The sequence below is a fragment of the Patella vulgata genome, chromosome 2, assembly GCF_932274485.2.
Source record: "Patella vulgata chromosome 2, xgPatVulg1.2, whole genome shotgun sequence".
In the NCBI taxonomy this organism is placed as follows: domain Eukaryota; kingdom Metazoa; phylum Mollusca; class Gastropoda; family Patellidae; genus Patella; species Patella vulgata.
The window spans coordinates 46129608-46147750 of NC_065880.2; the positions used below are offsets into that span (position 1 = coordinate 46129608).

The following is an 18143-nucleotide window of genomic DNA, read 5'->3' on the forward strand; positions in this document are numbered from 1 at the left end:
ATAGGGTCAAAAGCCGCTCGTACGACCCCTGACGCGAACTCCCACTACAACAGGTCAGTAAAACTCTGATTTGGTGGCGCATTTCTTATTCATTTTCACATTTTTACAGTTTTAACGACGATTCCAAGAATTCTTTTTTAAAAATATCCATTTATTTCTTAGAAGTCAACAAAATTACTGTGCGGGTGTCCAGTTCGTCTCACCGTAGTTTTTTCTATGAGTAGAGGGTTCAATCTCTTTTACATGGATATTGCGAAAGCGGCTTCTCCTTACCTAATTAATCATCACGTTAATCACAGGGGCCGCAGTCCCGGGTCTAATAGCATTTCATAAGTAAATCGTAGGGGCCGCAGACACGGATTTACAAGAGTTTCATACGTAGATGGCCACAGTCCCTGATCTACCAGCAGTTCATAAATAAATCGTAGGGGCCGCAGTCCCGGATTTACCAGACATTTCATACGTAGATTGTAGGGGCCGCAGTCCCGGGTCTACCAGCTGTTCATAAATAAATCGTAGGGGCCTCAGTCCCCGATTTACAACTTTAATTGTGGTATTAAGCAGGTCCGCGGTCCTGGTTTACTTAACGTTTAAGTAGTTTATTGTTATAATTCCATTATCATTTTAGTGTTATTTTAATTAAGTCACATTCATTAGTTATTGTTACTATGTTAATTTGTTGGATTTTTATCCTGAGATACATGTATATCTCAAATCAATTTACTTTTTTTTTCGTGCTGTGCCACGAACTTATTGGGGGTGCAACTCTAGGTGTATTTCTCTGTGACTTAATTTGGTGGAGTGCACCCCCCTTTGTGCAAATAAATTGGTTAAATTTATTATTATTCTTGTTTTCTGTTTTATTGGCATAAATTATTATTTGTAACTTGTTCAAATTGAGTTTATGACATTTAAGCAATCGGATCATGCGCATTGGTTGGAGTATTTGTACATGCGCACTTCACAACGAAGTCTCGTCAGGTTATCTCGGTGGGTCATGCAATACAGCCAAATTATTAATGCGTTTGAAACTCCCACCGTCCATCCCCTTACTCCCATCTTATAGGATAGGTGGACATATCTGTATATAGGTTATGGATCAATTCTTATAAATGGCCTTGTTTACAGCACCAACCCATTTACACTAAATAGGAAATATTTTTTTATCCAGATCCGATATACTTCAAACAAACACCTTTATTTAATTTCTTAATACTTCAAAACAAAATCTAGAATTTAATTCGGTGACGGAAAAAAAGTTTAATATTGCGAGCTTATTAATTAACCCGCACCGATGTCATCACTCTCAGTAATTATAGCGGCCTAACGAATATTCACTGCTGCTCGCAATCTGTTTCACAGGGAATTACGAGTCTTCTCTAATATCACTGTAAAAAATGACTGTCTTTAACACGTGCCGTCACAACACGCGGCGTCATTCATTGGCTGAATGGCGCGTGCATTGTTTACATAAGACGTTACTGCTTCGGGCAGAATTCTGTCTTTTAGTCATTTTAATACCCATTTACACTAAATAGGAAATAATTTTTACCTACAAATACGTCTAACGTCTTGATTTATTTTTCTAATACATCAAAAAATGTTTTAGAATTTAATTTGTCGGTGGAAAAAAGTTATTATTTGAGACTCATTAAGTCGCAGTGATGTCATCCTTATCAGTGATTGTAGCGGCCTAACGAATATTCACTGCTGCTCGCAATCTGTTTCACAGGGAATTACGAGTCTTCTCTAATATCACTGTAAAAAATGACTGTCTTTAACACGTGCCGTCACAACACGCGGCGTCATTCATTGGCTGAATGGCGCGTGCATTGTTTACATAAGACGTTACTGCTTCGGGCAGAATTCTGTCTTTTAGTCATTTTAATACCCATTTACACTAAATAGGAAATAATTTTTACCTACAAATACGTCTAACGTCTTGATTTATTTTTCTAATACATCAAAAAATGTTTTAGAATTTAATTTGTCGGTGGAAAAAAGTTATTATTTGAGACTCATTAAGTCGCAGTGATGTCATCCTTATCAGTGATTGTAGCGGCCTAACGAATATTCACTGCTGCTCGCAATCTGTTTCACAGGGAATTACGAGTCTTCTCTAATATCACTGTAAAAAATGACTGTCTTTAACACGTGCCGTCACAACACGCGGCGTCATTCATTGGCTGAATGGCGCGTGCATTGTTTACATAAGACGTTACTGCTTCGGGCAGAATTCTGTCTTTTAGTCATTTTAATACCCATTTACACTAAATAGGAAATAATTTTTACCTACAAATACGTCTAACGTCTTGATTTATTTTTCTAATACATCAAAAAATGTTTTAGAATTTAATTTGTCGGTGGAAAAATGTTATTATTTGAGACTCATTAAGTCGCAGTGATGTCATCCTTATCAGTGATTGTAGCGACCTAGCGAATATTCACTGCGGATCAGTGTGTGCTGCTCGGTGTGGTAAGGGTTAATAATAGAACAGGAATTCCTCTTGAGAAGATCTACGTCTGCGCACTGAGTTTGTTTAATAAAACGGAAATGGCAACATTGTATAAATGTCTGTAAAAATGATGGTAATTATATGTTTATTATTTAAATATTGCGATATTCACACGTCATATTATATTGTATATTCATGCAGGTTCTTTGTTTTAGATCATGTTATCTAAAAGACATGTTCATATGATTGAAATTTCCATGATTGCAGTATGACCAATGCGGCAATGGTTGTTACGGACTCTTATTTGGTTTTCGATTTTTTTTGTTTCAAATCCTGACATATTCAGGTGTAATATATAGTATTGTCACGTAAAGATATTGTCAATTAATGATGTGCTAATATATAATTTAATTTGCTATATGGGTACTTAAAATCAGTCTGGTTACACTTCTATTTTCTCAGCATTGTATAATTCATGACTCAAAAATATTCATGGCAGTAGGCACCATATCTCATCCCTAATATATTCAATGAATGGGTTATATTCACCGTGAGGTTTTACAGTTGACCCAGGTATAAGATAAGATAAGATATTTTTTTTTTTTTCATCAATGTCATTTCAGGCCTTTACAATAATTCATATCCATGACATCAATGCATGAAATATTATACAACATAAAAATAAATAGTAATATATAGAGGATATTTGTCGTTTTAGAGTGAATAACATATTTTATTTCATCGAGAAGCAAGAAAACTTAGGTAAAAACAACATGGACTACTGCTAGCCAGTGGAATAACACTTTTATTTCACTGATAAAACGCGGTATTCCGCTACTGATCATAAAATAAACTATATTATTTGTCACAGGATTTAAAATGATATATTGTAGATGTGGACTATGTGTATATTTACTTAGACTGAAGAATGTACAGTTGAATATTGATTATATTGGCAACTATAATAAACATTGACAGACAGATTAGTAGGACTACATTCAACAGGCCATATGATGCACTTGCTCGCCTAATCCACTATGTATCGGTGGCCAGTGATCGATCAAACATTGGCAAAGGATCGAAATAACAAAAAAATTCTATGTAAACACATAGCAAAAGAAATAAATCATTGTATAACATGTTGATTGACTTTTTAAATTCTGTAAGAAGGACCAATTCTCTGTTGAGAGTACATGTATAGCAACTTAAAATATAGTCGTACTGTATTATTTAAAAGATACCCTAATGGTATCTTGTCGAGCGGATGGGATGAAAATCAAGTCCCATTTACACGTTGGCATGCACATAAATTTTCATTTAGTTTTAGTAGAAAGGGCAAAATGTAAGAAAGGCCTTTGCGTTGACCTAATTTTCTACTCTTTTTAAATAAAATTATCATCATTGGCAATTGGAATTCATAATAAGAGTAGGCTGGAGTGCCGCTGTCCCTCACACTATAGGATATAATATGCTGTAGCTTGGATGGAGCAGAAATGTAGGGCATTAGACATTTCCCTTGCTTGTTTAAAATCAGGTGGCGATAGCCTCTTGCTTTTAAAGACTTGTTGCATTATTTGTGATTCTGCAAAAATATCAAATTTCTTAATCCACGCTAAATATTGCAACATTTTATCAAGAAAACAATATCTAAATATCAACTGTCCCAGCTGGGTTTCAGTTGGATTTAAACTAGCTCTAGGTCCATCAGATTTCTCTGATACCAATAAAGGATTGCAGTGTCACATGCAGGAGCAAAGATTTATGAAATTTCAATTCGTCATAACTTTGTAAATACCAGTAGTGAAAGGAATTGAACCATTCTTGAACTAATATTCCTATTAGAGATTAAAAACTAATATTCCTATTAGAGATTAAACTGCAAGGGATTCCTATAGCACTATATGATGCATCAAGCGTTTAATTCTAAGGGCAGACATACAAAAATTGAAAAGCTGTGCAGGTTATTAAGGTATCTTGTATTGTTTGGTCCATTTTGTCAAAGAATGATTGTTGATACAAAATCTATTTTTGTTATTTATAGTAAGAAAAATCTTTATGGAGATGACGATAAATTGTAAGTAGTGACAGAAATCTAAAAGATAAAGAAAATGGCATATAATCGACAAGAATCTAGGATGACAACAGCAAGTGCTCCACCTGGTCGAATGGATAGCCAGCAAAGCACCGGAAAAATGGATAGATTAAAACGGTAATATATTTTATGCGTCATGTACTAGTATCAAGCGAATGAATGTGGTAATTTTGCCTTGGTAAGATACATCGTTGTTTGTTTTATTTTGTGATGTAAGCTAAGATACATGCAAGAAAAAAAAAGCAGAAAATTCATGCATGTTTTATTTTGTGATTGGCAATAATTGTTCAGCTTAATATCATCTTCAGAAATTGAACGACTAACCACTAGGTTTCTGGGCTAGTATTTAAGGCCAGCATTTTAAAAATTGTCATATATAGGCTAGATGTTTCTCAATATAATTTTAAAGGTATATGAAGACAAGTGTTGCTGATTTTTTTGGTCTTGGAGAAGATGATCCAACAAAAGCACCAAGATGGGACAACAGACGTATGCGATATAGAGGGCATCTTGGCAAGTTGAAGGATGAGTATTTAAAGCCAGATGATGAATTAGATGGAATGATATCAACTGCTGATGCCCGAATGATCCGAGATCCATTTAGGGTACCCGGTGGAAGGGCGAGTGACTCAACGTCCATGAGAACAGCTCTGTCAAGTACCAGTACTTTTGCTAATTCAAATTTAAAGCAGCGACGTAGAAAAGATTCTGTTATGAAAATGACAATGAAAGGATTAGCAACTTTAGCTGTAAGCAATCAAATTTTTTTTTTAACAAATAGATTTTACAGGTTATCAATCCATATTTATTACGTAGAAAATATGAAGATTTTCATCTTAGGAGTAATCTATCTTACATGTATATTTTCTAAAAATAAGCAGTTATTAATCAACACAGCAATTCACAATGATTACGGTACTTTGATAAATCACCTAAATCTGATTTGACAGAACAATATTTTGGTTCCAGACTACTTAATATTAGACCATTGCTTTTGTTTTATGGTGTAACAGGATCTTTTAAAACTTTGCATTCAATTGACATGTGCAATGGTCAAATTTTAATTCTGTTATCTTACTGTATTTTTAGTGCTTTGAAGATATTTTTATGTTTTAATTTGATTGAAATTCAGGGAGCCAAGAAAAAGTTCAAAGCTAAACAGAGTTTAAAAGGAGTAAGAAGTATCGCACCTGGTAGTTTTGGTGCTGAAGTACCTTGTGATGATGAGACAAATGGCTACATGCCTCCTACAGTAAATATTGATTTTTTTATATGTTATATTCCGGTTGAGATATGCCACACAAATCCCCATTGATACAAATCCTCATTTTCTCGAAGGATTATAGCTGGGCTATAACTTAAACTCCTCTGGGATTCTGATTGTCAGTCCGGAACATCCCGAATTGAAACAATTACAAATAAGTGACACAGAATTCATTTCAGACACAGTTCTGTCAGTTACAACAGCCAAGGTGGTGTGATTAGAATCGTGACGTAATTTAGTTGAATACTACAAATGTGCTTCAGCTGTCATGTGTAGTTGAGATCAGTGATGAGATTTTGCCTGTATATTCCGAACATGTCCGACGCTATTTTCCAAACGTCCTAAATTGTCTGACCAGGAATATTCCCAATCGGACATCAAGACATGGTAAATAATATTCAAAATTAATATAGTGTAGGCCTACTGAGTGTATAACTACCACTCAACCCGATTATCGTTGATAATAGGCTGGATTGATTAGGTAATTAAGTGATCAACGTATTTATAGTTATATACCGCCCATTCACCTGCCTTGATTAACTACTTAATCTGCCTTGATTGGCTGACTTAATTCTTTGTCGGACAATTCATCAATTCAATCCTGAACAGAAGTCAGATTAACCCGTGATGTCGACCGTAGACATCAGTCATATGTCACATATCCTAATAGTATATAACACCCCAAATCAATATACATTGTGTCCGATAACTTGTCTGTGATATTTCTTCAGCCGAAGTTAAATAAAGCTATTTCACACACGCGCAAAATGAAAGTAGAAATCTCGCGAGACACGTGGAATTAAGAGGTGTAAACGTGCCGAATCTAATACGTCTGATGTCGGGAGAAAAGATTCTATTTTGATGGCATATTGTTGGATTTATGATCATATTTTGAATGGGGTTAATGTTTTTAAATAAATAAATAAACACGCTAAGAAATGTTGACGAATATTTCGATTGGAATAACGTAAGTAGTTACGGTAGTTGTTTTAGACGATAGCGCGTGCTTAGAGTAGAATGGGATTATTTAGTAGTTGGTGTCACTCGCTCCTTGTATTAGAGCGACGTTTACTACAGTTTACGGCCAAATAAATTTCGGGATGTCATTTTTTTACCTTCCGTATATAAATCGAAACGGAGTATTAGACGAATGCCGGACTTTGCTGAAAAATATATCGATTTATGACCCGAAAAATACGGTAATTTGGGGGGAATTTGAAACCGGTATGGATGAGCAGTAGTCGGCACGCTTTCATTCTATGGTACTACGATGTCATGTTATTTTGTAGGAATATTATTGACATAAATTTGAATAACGTACGGGAATTAAATATGAAAAATAACGAGGTGCACCTATTTTTTTTTTTATTAAGTATGAATTTGAATATTTTGTTGACATGTGATTCTTAATTGTGGTTTGAAAATGCCTGCTTAAATAACAATAAGAGTTATGTCCCTTTATTTTCGGGAAGAAAATGTCCGACAACTAAAAATTTTGAAATCCCATCACTGGTTGAGATATTTTCTTATGCGTATGCGTTATAGCCCGATTGTCACTAATTTTGGGATTGAGAGGATTCAATTCCGGAAAGCTCAATCAAGTATCCCCCTCATCTCTCACAGGGAGAAATAATTCAATTTGTCATTAGTAAATGATTATTCATACTTTCACTACCTAGTGTTATAAAATTTTTCAGAAGTTATTGTATATTATTTACAGCCTTTGACAGGAGGTGATGATTCTAGTTTAATAGATGATGTATTTTATGATGAGTTGGATTATGATTTTGGTGATAGATTAGATAATATCAAAGAAGAATCCACTAGAAGTCGAGATGGCAGGTATTTCTGAGACAATATTCTAAACTAGTTAAAAAAAATTAAGAAAGTAGTGATGAGCTGATTATTGGTTTTGCTCTCGGCTGATATTGAAACTACACACTTCAAATGGATCTTTTGTCATTTTTATTTAAAGATAATTCTTAGAAAATTTATGTAACATTTTGAGCAACTTTTCTTTGCCAGATATCATTATTCATATCTGTATCAGCAGATATTTTGTCCGAAAGTATTTGATATCCGTAAAATCAATTGGCTCATCACTAATTTAATTTGAAGTTGTTATCTTAACTCTTTAACAAAGCCAAGCCAGTCACCAGCGGTCTACTGACATATTATGAAACACAATCTCCCATTGGCTGATGAATATGTAAATGATGAAAACTAGTCACACAAACTGTTATAATCAAAGATTATTGCCTCTTGACGTTGAAACTGTTTACTGATTGAGTTGTAAAATGGCTAAAGTGTGTGACTACTACTTTGTCTTAGATATCACCCTAGGTGGAAACGAACACTAAGCCCCATTGAGGTAGAGGGCCTAGTACTTTGAAGGTCCAGTGTAGATTGGACTCTTTAGCAGGCAGTAATTATGTTGTCTAATGTGGGCATCATATTTAGTTTTTATTTGTTTTATGACTTGTATTTTTATTCCTGAATATTGTGATGCAATATTTTGCTATATATACTGTGCATTTCTTTAGAATTTTCTCCTGGAGACCTACACAGACTGTATCGAGTTTTAGGTAATTTATAATCTTTGAAGTTTGAAATTTCAAAAAAACATTTGCATTAGAAAGAATATTGAATATTTCAATGGGAAACCTTTAGGCACCTAATATTAATGTTTTATGGGTTATGACTGCTGTCCTGAAGAACAATAAAAAAACTGAATTATTCCGTCCATATGTGTAAAATTATTCGGTAGTTAAAGAGTTGATTTGTAATGTACATTTATAATGATGATTTGCCACCTAAGTAAATCAAGATTTGACTTTTTAAGTCCTATTTCTTTGCAGCTATCCAACAGCACCCACAATACCTGATTCTGCACCTTTGAAAGGATGGCGAAGACCTCCTCCTCCTGCACTACCAGACACACCTGCTGTGGACATGGTTGATGGCATAGATTTTAAAGCTCTAAAAAAGATACCAAATAAACTTTTAGATTCAGCATTTCAAAAACATAAACGAGCTGTTGGTCAAGGTGTCATTGGTAAATTTTTTCATCGAAGTGTTCGGAGTGATCAAGTAACAAGGGATGTGAAAAAACAAATAGATGAAATGGATGATCATAGGTAAAGTATAAAGATAGACATATTTTTAATTTTAGAATTTTGAAAGCATTTTGCTCAATCTCAATTTAAACATCGGATATCCAATTTGACTATTAAAATAAAATTTACAATATGACTTACAAACACTGTTGCACACTTTGCAACTGTTGCACAAATGGAATAAATGTTCACAAAAATTAAAGGCAATATCAAAACAAATATTCCAGTTCTCAGATACCGCATTTTTATTAGGTAATAGAGATAGTCTACCAAAATTATCTTTTAACAATTTCAAGTTTAGAATTATACAAATGCTACTCACACGGAATCCAAATTTGCATATTATAAGATTTTCGGACACAATTACAACCAAAAATTAGAGGGAACATTGATTGCCAATATTGATTATTAGTTGTTTTCAACGTATGCTTTTGTAATGGTAACAATAGAACCAAATACAACAGATTATGACCATATTTAATTGGCATGCTGCTTTTGTCCCAAATTTTATCAAGTGATGTAAAAAATTTGATTTGATAATTATTATTAGGATTTTTGATCACTATGCATTTTTGAGGGTTTTTTTAACAGATCCATCATATGTTTTTCATTTCAGGCCATATTTTACATGTTGGGTAACATTTGTACAAATAGTAATATTTATTGTATCTGTATCAGTGTATGGCATAGCTCCTATAGGTATTGGTACCACAGATTATTATGAAACTGTAAGTATATTCACCTTGTAAAAACATATTTCTTCAGCAATAATTGGCTGTACCTATTTAAGAAAATATGTCTTTTCCAATAAACAATTAAAATAGAATCATAGATTTAAAGTTGTTTTTTTTTGGCGGGGTGGGAGGGGGGGTAATATTAATGAAATAACATGCCAGTATATGTTTCAACCATCAAGTTGATATTTGAAGACATGCAGTTATGATCAACCACAGTACTAGAACTATTAAATTGGCAAATTGTAATCAGCTGATGTTTTGAAACTTCTATTTTTATATAAAATCAATATTACTCTATCAGCATGGATTGTGTTCATAGATTAGATAAACTTTTATCACAGGAATTACAGCATAGTTGTATTTTTATTTGTCATCGAAATATAGTTTTATAAAACATCATGGTCAACAGCTTGTCAACAATTTACTTACTTCTGTAACTAATTTACTTTCAGGTGACCATGCCAAACCTGGCTATACAAAGAGTAGCTCATAGAGAAAGAGATAATCTCTGGTTAGGTCCACGACAGGTAATTAGATTTGTTTATCATGGATACAAATTAAGGAATTACTGTTAGTCATATTACCCTATTTTACAGGGGTATAAGTTGATAAGTCATATCTTTATATAAGGACAGCTATCTAGTCGTTCGGATGGGACGAAAAACCAAGGCCCTGTGTACATATTGGCGTGCACGTAAAAGATCCCTTGGCAGTTGGAATTCGATATAAGAGTAGGCCGTAGCGTCGCTGCCCAGGCAAAATTTCCCTCATAGCACACTGTATGGCTTATGCCTGTCTTCATTAGCCCAGTTTAGGAGCAGAACAGTAGGATGTTAAACCCCCATTTCATTTCATTTCCTTAAAAAGTAAGATAATTATTTGAAAATTACTTTCAAGAGTGTCACGTATAGTTTAGACACAGCAATTGTATACAAAATAGAGACCTGTTATTAATATATATTGGGGAGAATTAAATAAAATAATGTTTATTATAGGCTGATCTCATTCATCTTGGTGCTAAATATACACCCTGTATGAGATTTGATGAAAATCTTAATGATGCCTTACAACTGGATGTAGCAGAAGAAAGAAATTCTGCTTGCTGTGTAAGAAATGATGGTTCTGGCTGTGCTCAAATGACTAAAAGTCGCTGCTCAGTAAGATATATTTTATTATTCAAAACATTATATTGTATTTGTTGTGTATGAAAAACAATTTTCAGCCTTTAAACACAATTTTTATCAGCACCTGTGAAATGCAAGTATTACAAGTTAAAGATTTCATCTAGACTGTCTTAAGACATCACATTATTAATACTTTGATTTCTTTTAAATTTGATTTGTTTTCCTTTCCCACAAACCATATAAAGACTGAAACTGTAAGGTCTGAACTTTCTGTTCAGTGGTTGATTTTATATTGCAAGGTATTCTTAAGAAAATTAAGCTTGAATTGGTAGGGTGTGTCATTATTAGGTGATGAGTTAGCTGTCAATTGTTATGGATTCCATCGAGATCTGATTTCTGATTCCTATTTTATTGTTGCTATGGACAAAAGAATTTTATCACTTTTTGCTAGAAAGTAATATGCTATAAAATTGTTTCTTCTTTTAGTCAATTTTATCTACCTTTGAGAAGTGGTCATATGTAGATGGTAATCCTGGACCAGATAATCGTACATCAGGGACAGTTTGTGGTCAAGATCCTAGGTTATTATATTTTATTATCTTTACTCAGACCATTGGTCTAATTATAAGTTGACTTATTTATATGTTTTACCAAGACCAAAATTGTTATTTCAAAAGTATGAATCTGTTAATGTTGATTTTAAAGGCGCTAATTATATTCTTTTGAACCCAAAATGGATCAAAAAGCTTATATTTATGTAATACTAGCTTGATACCTGGCTTCGTCTGGGGCCCCAAGATCTGCAGAATCGCCATCTTCCTTTCTTGCATGCTTTCCCGCTAACTTACATCATCCATTACTTGTATTAACTTACCTCCTGTTAACCGTTAATTGCAGTAAAACAGTTCGGCTGCAGGCACAGTCCAACATTGAATTTTGGCTGTGTTAAACTAATAATTGATCTTAACCTTCATAAATTATGGCCTAAAATATTCACGGGGTCATGCTGTTTAATTGGATACCACACATCAGAAGTTTGGTTTGAAATTTTGATTACCTACTGACGTTTATCCTCCTCATACATCAAAGTGCCTCATTTCAAATCGCATTGTGTAGATGCCGGCGTGTACTGAATCTTTCAAATTGTTCACTGTGTCTTAAATATTGGATATCAGGAGCTCATGTTTTCACGGTAAGGTAACAACATCACTATTGATTGGATGGACCAATAATTTGTGTTTGTAATATCATAGAGTCTGGACTATATTGAGTTAGAACCCTATGGATAATATTGACATATTGTTTTCTGTATATTTTCAGATACTGTGCTAAACCTGTATCAGTGGAACCATTTTTATGGCCAGATGATATCACAAAGTGGCCGGTACGTTATAATCTACTCTTTATCACATCATTCTAATGTTTCTGTTCCTGATTTTTAATTTCCAAATATTCTGATAGAACCTGAATTAAGTCTTAAATCTAAATAATTATAAATATCTGGAAAAACATATATTTAACTGCAAATAGAAACTTGTTATTGCCCTAATTCTTTGTGTACTTTACCAAGAAATTTTCATCTAGAGTATGATTTTTTTTTACTTTCAAAGATTTGTGAGGAAGTTAACACACCTAATGTATCATTGGCCAGCACTGAAATTCAACATATGTCATGTGAAATTGTCGGTCATCCATGTTGTCATGGGATACAAGGAGAATGTATTATAACTACTAGAGAGCACTGTGACCTTATAAGAGGTTATTACCATGACGATAAACTCCTATGTTCTCAGGTAAGTTTCACAAATAAATATATATGGTACTTTAGACTTGCTTAAAATTGAAATTTTGAAACATTGATTTTATGTGCATCTAGGAAAATTCATACTTATATCTTATTAGAAGCTCTTTAACTTCATCTTGTATAGCTTTGTAGCAAGGTCATGTAGATATATCTTTATCTCAGGTTATGTTACACCTTGGATGTCTTAGCAAATTGAAATTGCTTTAAATCGAACTGCTTGTGAGTTAATCAATGTATTCATGTAGCTTTCACTCGACGAAAGCATTATAAACAATTTTTTAATAAAGCAATATGGTTTGTGATAATGTTTATTACCTGTTCATAATTTGTTTTTTTTTTCTACAGGTGGATTGTTTAAGTCAGATATGTGGTATGATCACTTTCTATAATAAAGGCCTGCCAGATCAAGTTTACAGGTTATGGACATCACTATTTTTACATGGCGGGTAATATGTACTTTTATATTCCTTACATCAATCTCACATACATCATACTTGCATAAAGTATTATGTTTGTCCCTATGTCACACTTTTTCGGACACAGTAACTTTCCTTCTAAGATAGCTAGAATGTTCAAACTTGGCATAGGTGTTTATTAGGTGAATGCCTTGATGGAGTTCGAAGATGAGCATTTTCATTTTAGGCTAAGCAGAGATAAGCAATTAAGTGAGAGAGATGAAACTTGGTGAATAGTTTTATTATATCTATACCTTGACTAAGTTTGATAATGAGCATTTTCTGCTCAGGGTAAGCAGAGCGATAAATTGATTGGTCGCAGATTTGGAACACAATAACTCTCCTCTTAATTGAGCTGGAATGCTCAAACTTGGTGTAGGTGTTTATAAATAAATAAATGATGTACATTTGTAGAGCTCTAAATCCATCCTAAAATATGCCCAAAGCACAGTGAGAAAATAGTCTAATTCCTGACCTACGTAGGTGATTATACTCGACTTCAAGTTAAAATTATAACATTGTTTACTCTGTTGTTTATCTGAATAGTATTTAGTCTTGACAGTTCACAAATCTGATTACAGTTCAGCTTGGTATTGACACTGACAAAGCAGATACTAAAAATAGCACAAACTGAAATTTTCTATCCAAAAACTTGAAAACATCATAATCCATAAATACTCCTAAATATCTTCCAGCTTTTTCACACAGTAATCACATAGTTCTTATTTAAACTATAAACAAGTTTTAGATATCACAGTTCAGGAAATAAAAAGAAAGATCTTTCCATTCCGAGCAAAGTAACCCAGTTGCAGCCACAAGGGGCGCATAACTCATATTAGTCGAATGTCATGATGGAGGATAAGCATTTTCATCTTAGGCTAAGCAGAGATAAACATTTTGATTGATTGATAAGTTTGATTCTAATGAAACTTGGTGTATAGTTTCATCACATCAATACCTTGACTAAGTTCAATAATGGCAATTTTCTGCTCATTGTAAACAGAGCGATAAGTAATTTGATTAGTTCAGGCTTTGGAACACATTAACACTCCTTTTAATTGAGGTAAAATGTTCAAACTTGGTGTAAGTGTTTATGATATTAGGTCATGCCTTGACAGTGTTCGATCATGTGCATTTTCCACTAAGTCTAAGCAGATACAAACAATTTTGATTGATTGAGACTTTTGAACACGAATATTAGGTCAGTTCAGTCTCGGTTTTGTTTCCAGATGATACCTCCAGAAACACAGACTATTGCATTGCTGTAAGAAATTGTTAGAGGGATAGAAACAAATTTGACTTTGTGTTTGGAATTTAAATAACATTCCAGAGCATATCTTGCAGACTTGCATCATTATTCATAAATGAAAAACTGAACCTGGTGGCATAATCAGAATGCATGACACTATTTGCTAGATATGTTACATTTATATATGTACCTGTACACTTCTGATATTTGACTGTAGATTACCAACAGAGAGTGCTTACCCCTGTACCCTCTAAAACATAGTCAAAAGCTTGGTATGATGATGACCGAGTTATCTAATACGATAGTTATTTAATCTAAAATCTGATTTACATACTTCAAGACCAATCAGTTTATTTTCTATATTTCAGTTTGTTTCATCTAATTATAACTATAATATTTCAATGGTTTATAATGAGAGATGTAGAGAAGTTATCTGGAGCTATCAGAATAGCATTTGTTTATTTAGGTAGTGGTATTGCTGGTAATCTAGCCAGTAGTATATTTCTACCTTATCAAGTTGAGGTAAGAAGACAACTTATAGATGAGTAATTAACAGTAACCTACCACAGGAATTTTTTTCATTTTGTTAAAGTTATTCATTTCTTTCTCAAAAGATTTATCAGTAACAGTATTCAATCCAAAAGAACTATTACAACATCTAATACCTTGAATATCAACCCTGTGCAAGCTGCTAGGGCCAAAATCTTAACCAACTGTAGACTACATAAAATCATAGAAAATTAAATTACCATATATATAATATATGTCATGCATTTGATAATTTCATTTTGAGAGCCATATTGTGTGTAATGTTGCTTCCCCTGGCAAGAATATTTCTCAACTCCAGATTACAGTACATATAATCTGAAAATTATATAACTATGTAACCCTAATGCCTAAACATGCTGCAGTTTATTTCAATTTTGTTTAATTTGTCTATTGTAGGCTGGGCCTTCTGGATCACAGTTTGGTATTCTGGCTTGCTTGTTTGTGGAAGTTTTTCAAAGTTGGCAGATGTATAAACGACCATTTGTTGCTTTACTGAGGCTACTTATTCCTGTGTTATTTTTGTTTATATTTGGACTTCTACCCTGGTTTGATAACTGGGCTCACCTGTTTGGTTTTATTTTTGGACTTTTAATTGCCTTTGTGTTTATGCCTTATCTGTCATTTGGAAAATTTGACCGGAAACGAAAAATTATTGGAATTGTAATATCGTTGTGTGTAACATTAATATTATATGTTCTTTTAATTATATTATTGTACATCATTCCGATCCGTGATTGTGGGGCTTGTCAGTATTTTAATTGCATTCCATTTACCTCAGATTTCTGCGAGAATATGGGTGTATCAATTAAAAGAAACTCAACATACAGTAATTTTTAACTGAAATATATTATATATATATATCTTGTTTTGTTTTTAAATGAATACTCATTGTGTTTATATTTACATACTATCAAAATGCCACCAGACCATATTATGTGACCCACCAACCCATATCTTAAATCTGAGTATCGTAAAATACATGTGTTAGGGTTTTACATGTATGAAACAGTTTTTGTTGTGTAGTGAGCTGGTTTACATATCACCCTCATGTATTATCATCAACTTAAAATTTTTCTTTTAGTATTATAAATTAAAAAAGCTTAAAGGGGAACTTTACCATTTGCATTTGGAATCCTTTGATAGTTATGTTAGTAGAGTCCCATTTGATATTTTTCATAATAAAGACATAGGGTAATAAACAGATGTGTTCAAATTCAAACAGAATAAAACTACAAAAAAAAACAAGTACATAAAGATTACATGTTAAATACCATGCAGGCGATGTATTTTGTGCTGTTTTAATTATATAAATATCAAAAAGCAGTACTTACTTATAGTGAATCATGCAATGGGTAAAATATAGCAGAATTAAGAAGAGAAATATTTTATTTATTACAAAGTATGCATAAATCTATGAATCACCTATTATTATTTGTGTTCAACTCTAATATTGTATATTAAAGAGGCATTATATGCGAGCGCTGAACTTGCATATTGCTGTGCATTTTTCTGATTTCAAATGTTTTATAAATTATTATTGAGACATTTATTTACATGACAAGCCCATAATCAACTCTCTAAACCATCAGATGGATAAGATATTGTGTGAATTAAACAGTACCTGCTAATTCAGTGTTAAACACTAATATGGGTGGCGACTGTAGATGAAAGACTGGCAGTCGACACTTTGTTTATTATTAAGGCAATTGTATTTGACAATCGAGGATATGAAATGCGAGCGAAGTTTCCATCTGCCAAGTATGACTGCCTTTTGTCAAAATTTCAAACATCCATAACTTCACTGAAATTTTCAATATATTCATTTTTCATTATCTATTTTTGAACTATTATAGCAAAAACAGACAGCTATTTCTCTAAATCATACATAATGTATCTTTAATTAATTTGTGTCAATTGTTTTATAGGTAGTCTATATATAGTTTGTGGCATGCATATAGTGCTCATTAAATAAAGTACAGATAAGACTGCTTAGAGTAATACTAATTATATTAATCATGTATTGTTTATTACAATTGATTTATTGTCAAAATATTGATTCAGTTTAACTATATCTTAATTTATTACAAGGTATTTACTTAACTAATACAGTATTAGATTATACCCTTGTTTGTTCAATGTATATAATTTATAATTAGAACCCTGTTTAATTTATCTATACAATACTGTTGCTTGTGCCTTGGGACTTACTACCAATTTTTACCCTAGAATTGAAATGTGTGTGTAGTGGTAGATAGACCTAATCCTAAAATCACAAATTGTAAATATGAGAAACTTTATTTTAAATTAATAATTTTATAGCTATGTAGATTTGTTAAAGATTTTATATAGTAATATACTTTACAAGATTTCTGATCTGTTTTTTTGAAATTATATTTTTTTAAAATAAAAGCTTTTATTAGATTTTTTTTCACTTTGCAATTTTCTATGATCATTTACATCATATGTAATTTATACTGATTTATGCAAGCTCAATCAAAGATTTTAGTGATAGGCCGTAGCTGCTTCAAAGAAAATGCATATAGGTCTGTCAAAGTTCATAGGTATACTAGTTCTCTAAATATGAAATTCATTAATAATTATTTTTGTTTTGTAAAATAGCTGATTATGAATAAGAAACCTACAGTAATGTCTAGTGTAGTGTTCACCAGAGTATAAGTAATGCTAATGCACCCAATTGTATTAAGATATTCTTCTAGCACATTTCTTTATTAATTAGATAAATTTTTGCAGTGCAACTGATCAGAAGCTCAACACCCTTTTATACTGTTGATCTCAAGAAATATCACATATTATTAAAAAAAAATTGAAAGTATCAAGGTATAATGTAGCTCTTGAAAAGTACACAATGCAAAATGATTTCTCAGGTTTCCTTAAGAAATTATGTCTGTTTTAATTATGTGATTTTGTGTATAGTGTAGTGTGTAATCCACTAAATGTTTGTTTTGTTTTCAAGAGATGCTGTTACATTATAACCATCATTAACTCAAACATTTTTATATGGTGTTCCTAAAATAAATGAGCCACAGTACTAAATTAGTTATAGTCTAGCGTCTTATGTTTTGTTATTCATGGAGTCGTAGGTGGTGGCTCAGTGAAAAGGTGCGAGATTTCGAACCCGAAGGTCTTTGGTTTGCTCCCAGATTTAGCATAGAATTTTCCTCTGGATTTCCCAGCGTGGTTTCCCCATGTCAGGCAGGGAACAGTGTCTAGTAGTTTTTGGATGGGCCAAAAAAAAAAATCGAGGTCCAGTGTACACATTGGCATGCATGTAAAAGA

At 32.8% G+C, this 18143-nt stretch overlaps 1 protein-coding gene across 2 annotated transcripts; it reads left to right on the forward strand.

Moving 5' to 3' along the window:
- The first annotated feature begins 2513 nt into the window (after positions 1 to 2513).
- LOC126810817 (inactive rhomboid protein 1) lies at positions 2514 to 17903 on the forward strand. 2 transcript variants are annotated; one of them, XM_050536102.1, is made up of 16 exons: positions 2514 to 2589; positions 4498 to 4665; positions 4958 to 5297; positions 5681 to 5800; positions 7533 to 7654; positions 8356 to 8397; positions 8671 to 8949; positions 9545 to 9656; positions 10118 to 10192; positions 10661 to 10822; positions 11276 to 11370; positions 12110 to 12173; positions 12400 to 12582; positions 12939 to 13039; positions 14666 to 14819; positions 15243 to 17903. In XM_050536102.1, exons 2-16 carry the CDS (start codon positions 4565 to 4567, stop codon positions 15681 to 15683), a joined length of 2391 nt encoding a protein of 796 aa, XP_050392059.1. In that variant the 5' UTR covers positions 2514 to 2589; positions 4498 to 4564; the 3' UTR covers positions 15684 to 17903. The 2 variants fall into 2 exon arrangements, with proteins under 2 accessions (XP_050392059.1, XP_050392060.1); XM_050536103.1 differs by lacking the exon at positions 8356 to 8397.
- Positions 17904 to 18143: the final 240 nt, after the last annotated feature.

What these genes read in the sequence shown, in the direction of transcription:
- LOC126810817 (XM_050536102.1), top strand. Translation starts at nt 4,565, where the DNA reads ATGGCATATAATCGACAAGAATCTAGGATGACAACAGCAAGTGCTCCA. An exon ending in AAAATGGATAGATTAAAACG is followed by an intron (nt 4,666 to 4,957) that starts GTAATATATTTT and finishes ATAATTTTAAAG; the next exon opens with GTATATGAAGACAAGTGTTG. An exon ending in CCACAGATTATTATGAAACT is followed by an intron (nt 9,657 to 10,117) that starts GTAAGTATATTC and finishes ATTTACTTTCAG; the next exon opens with GTGACCATGCCAAACCTGGC.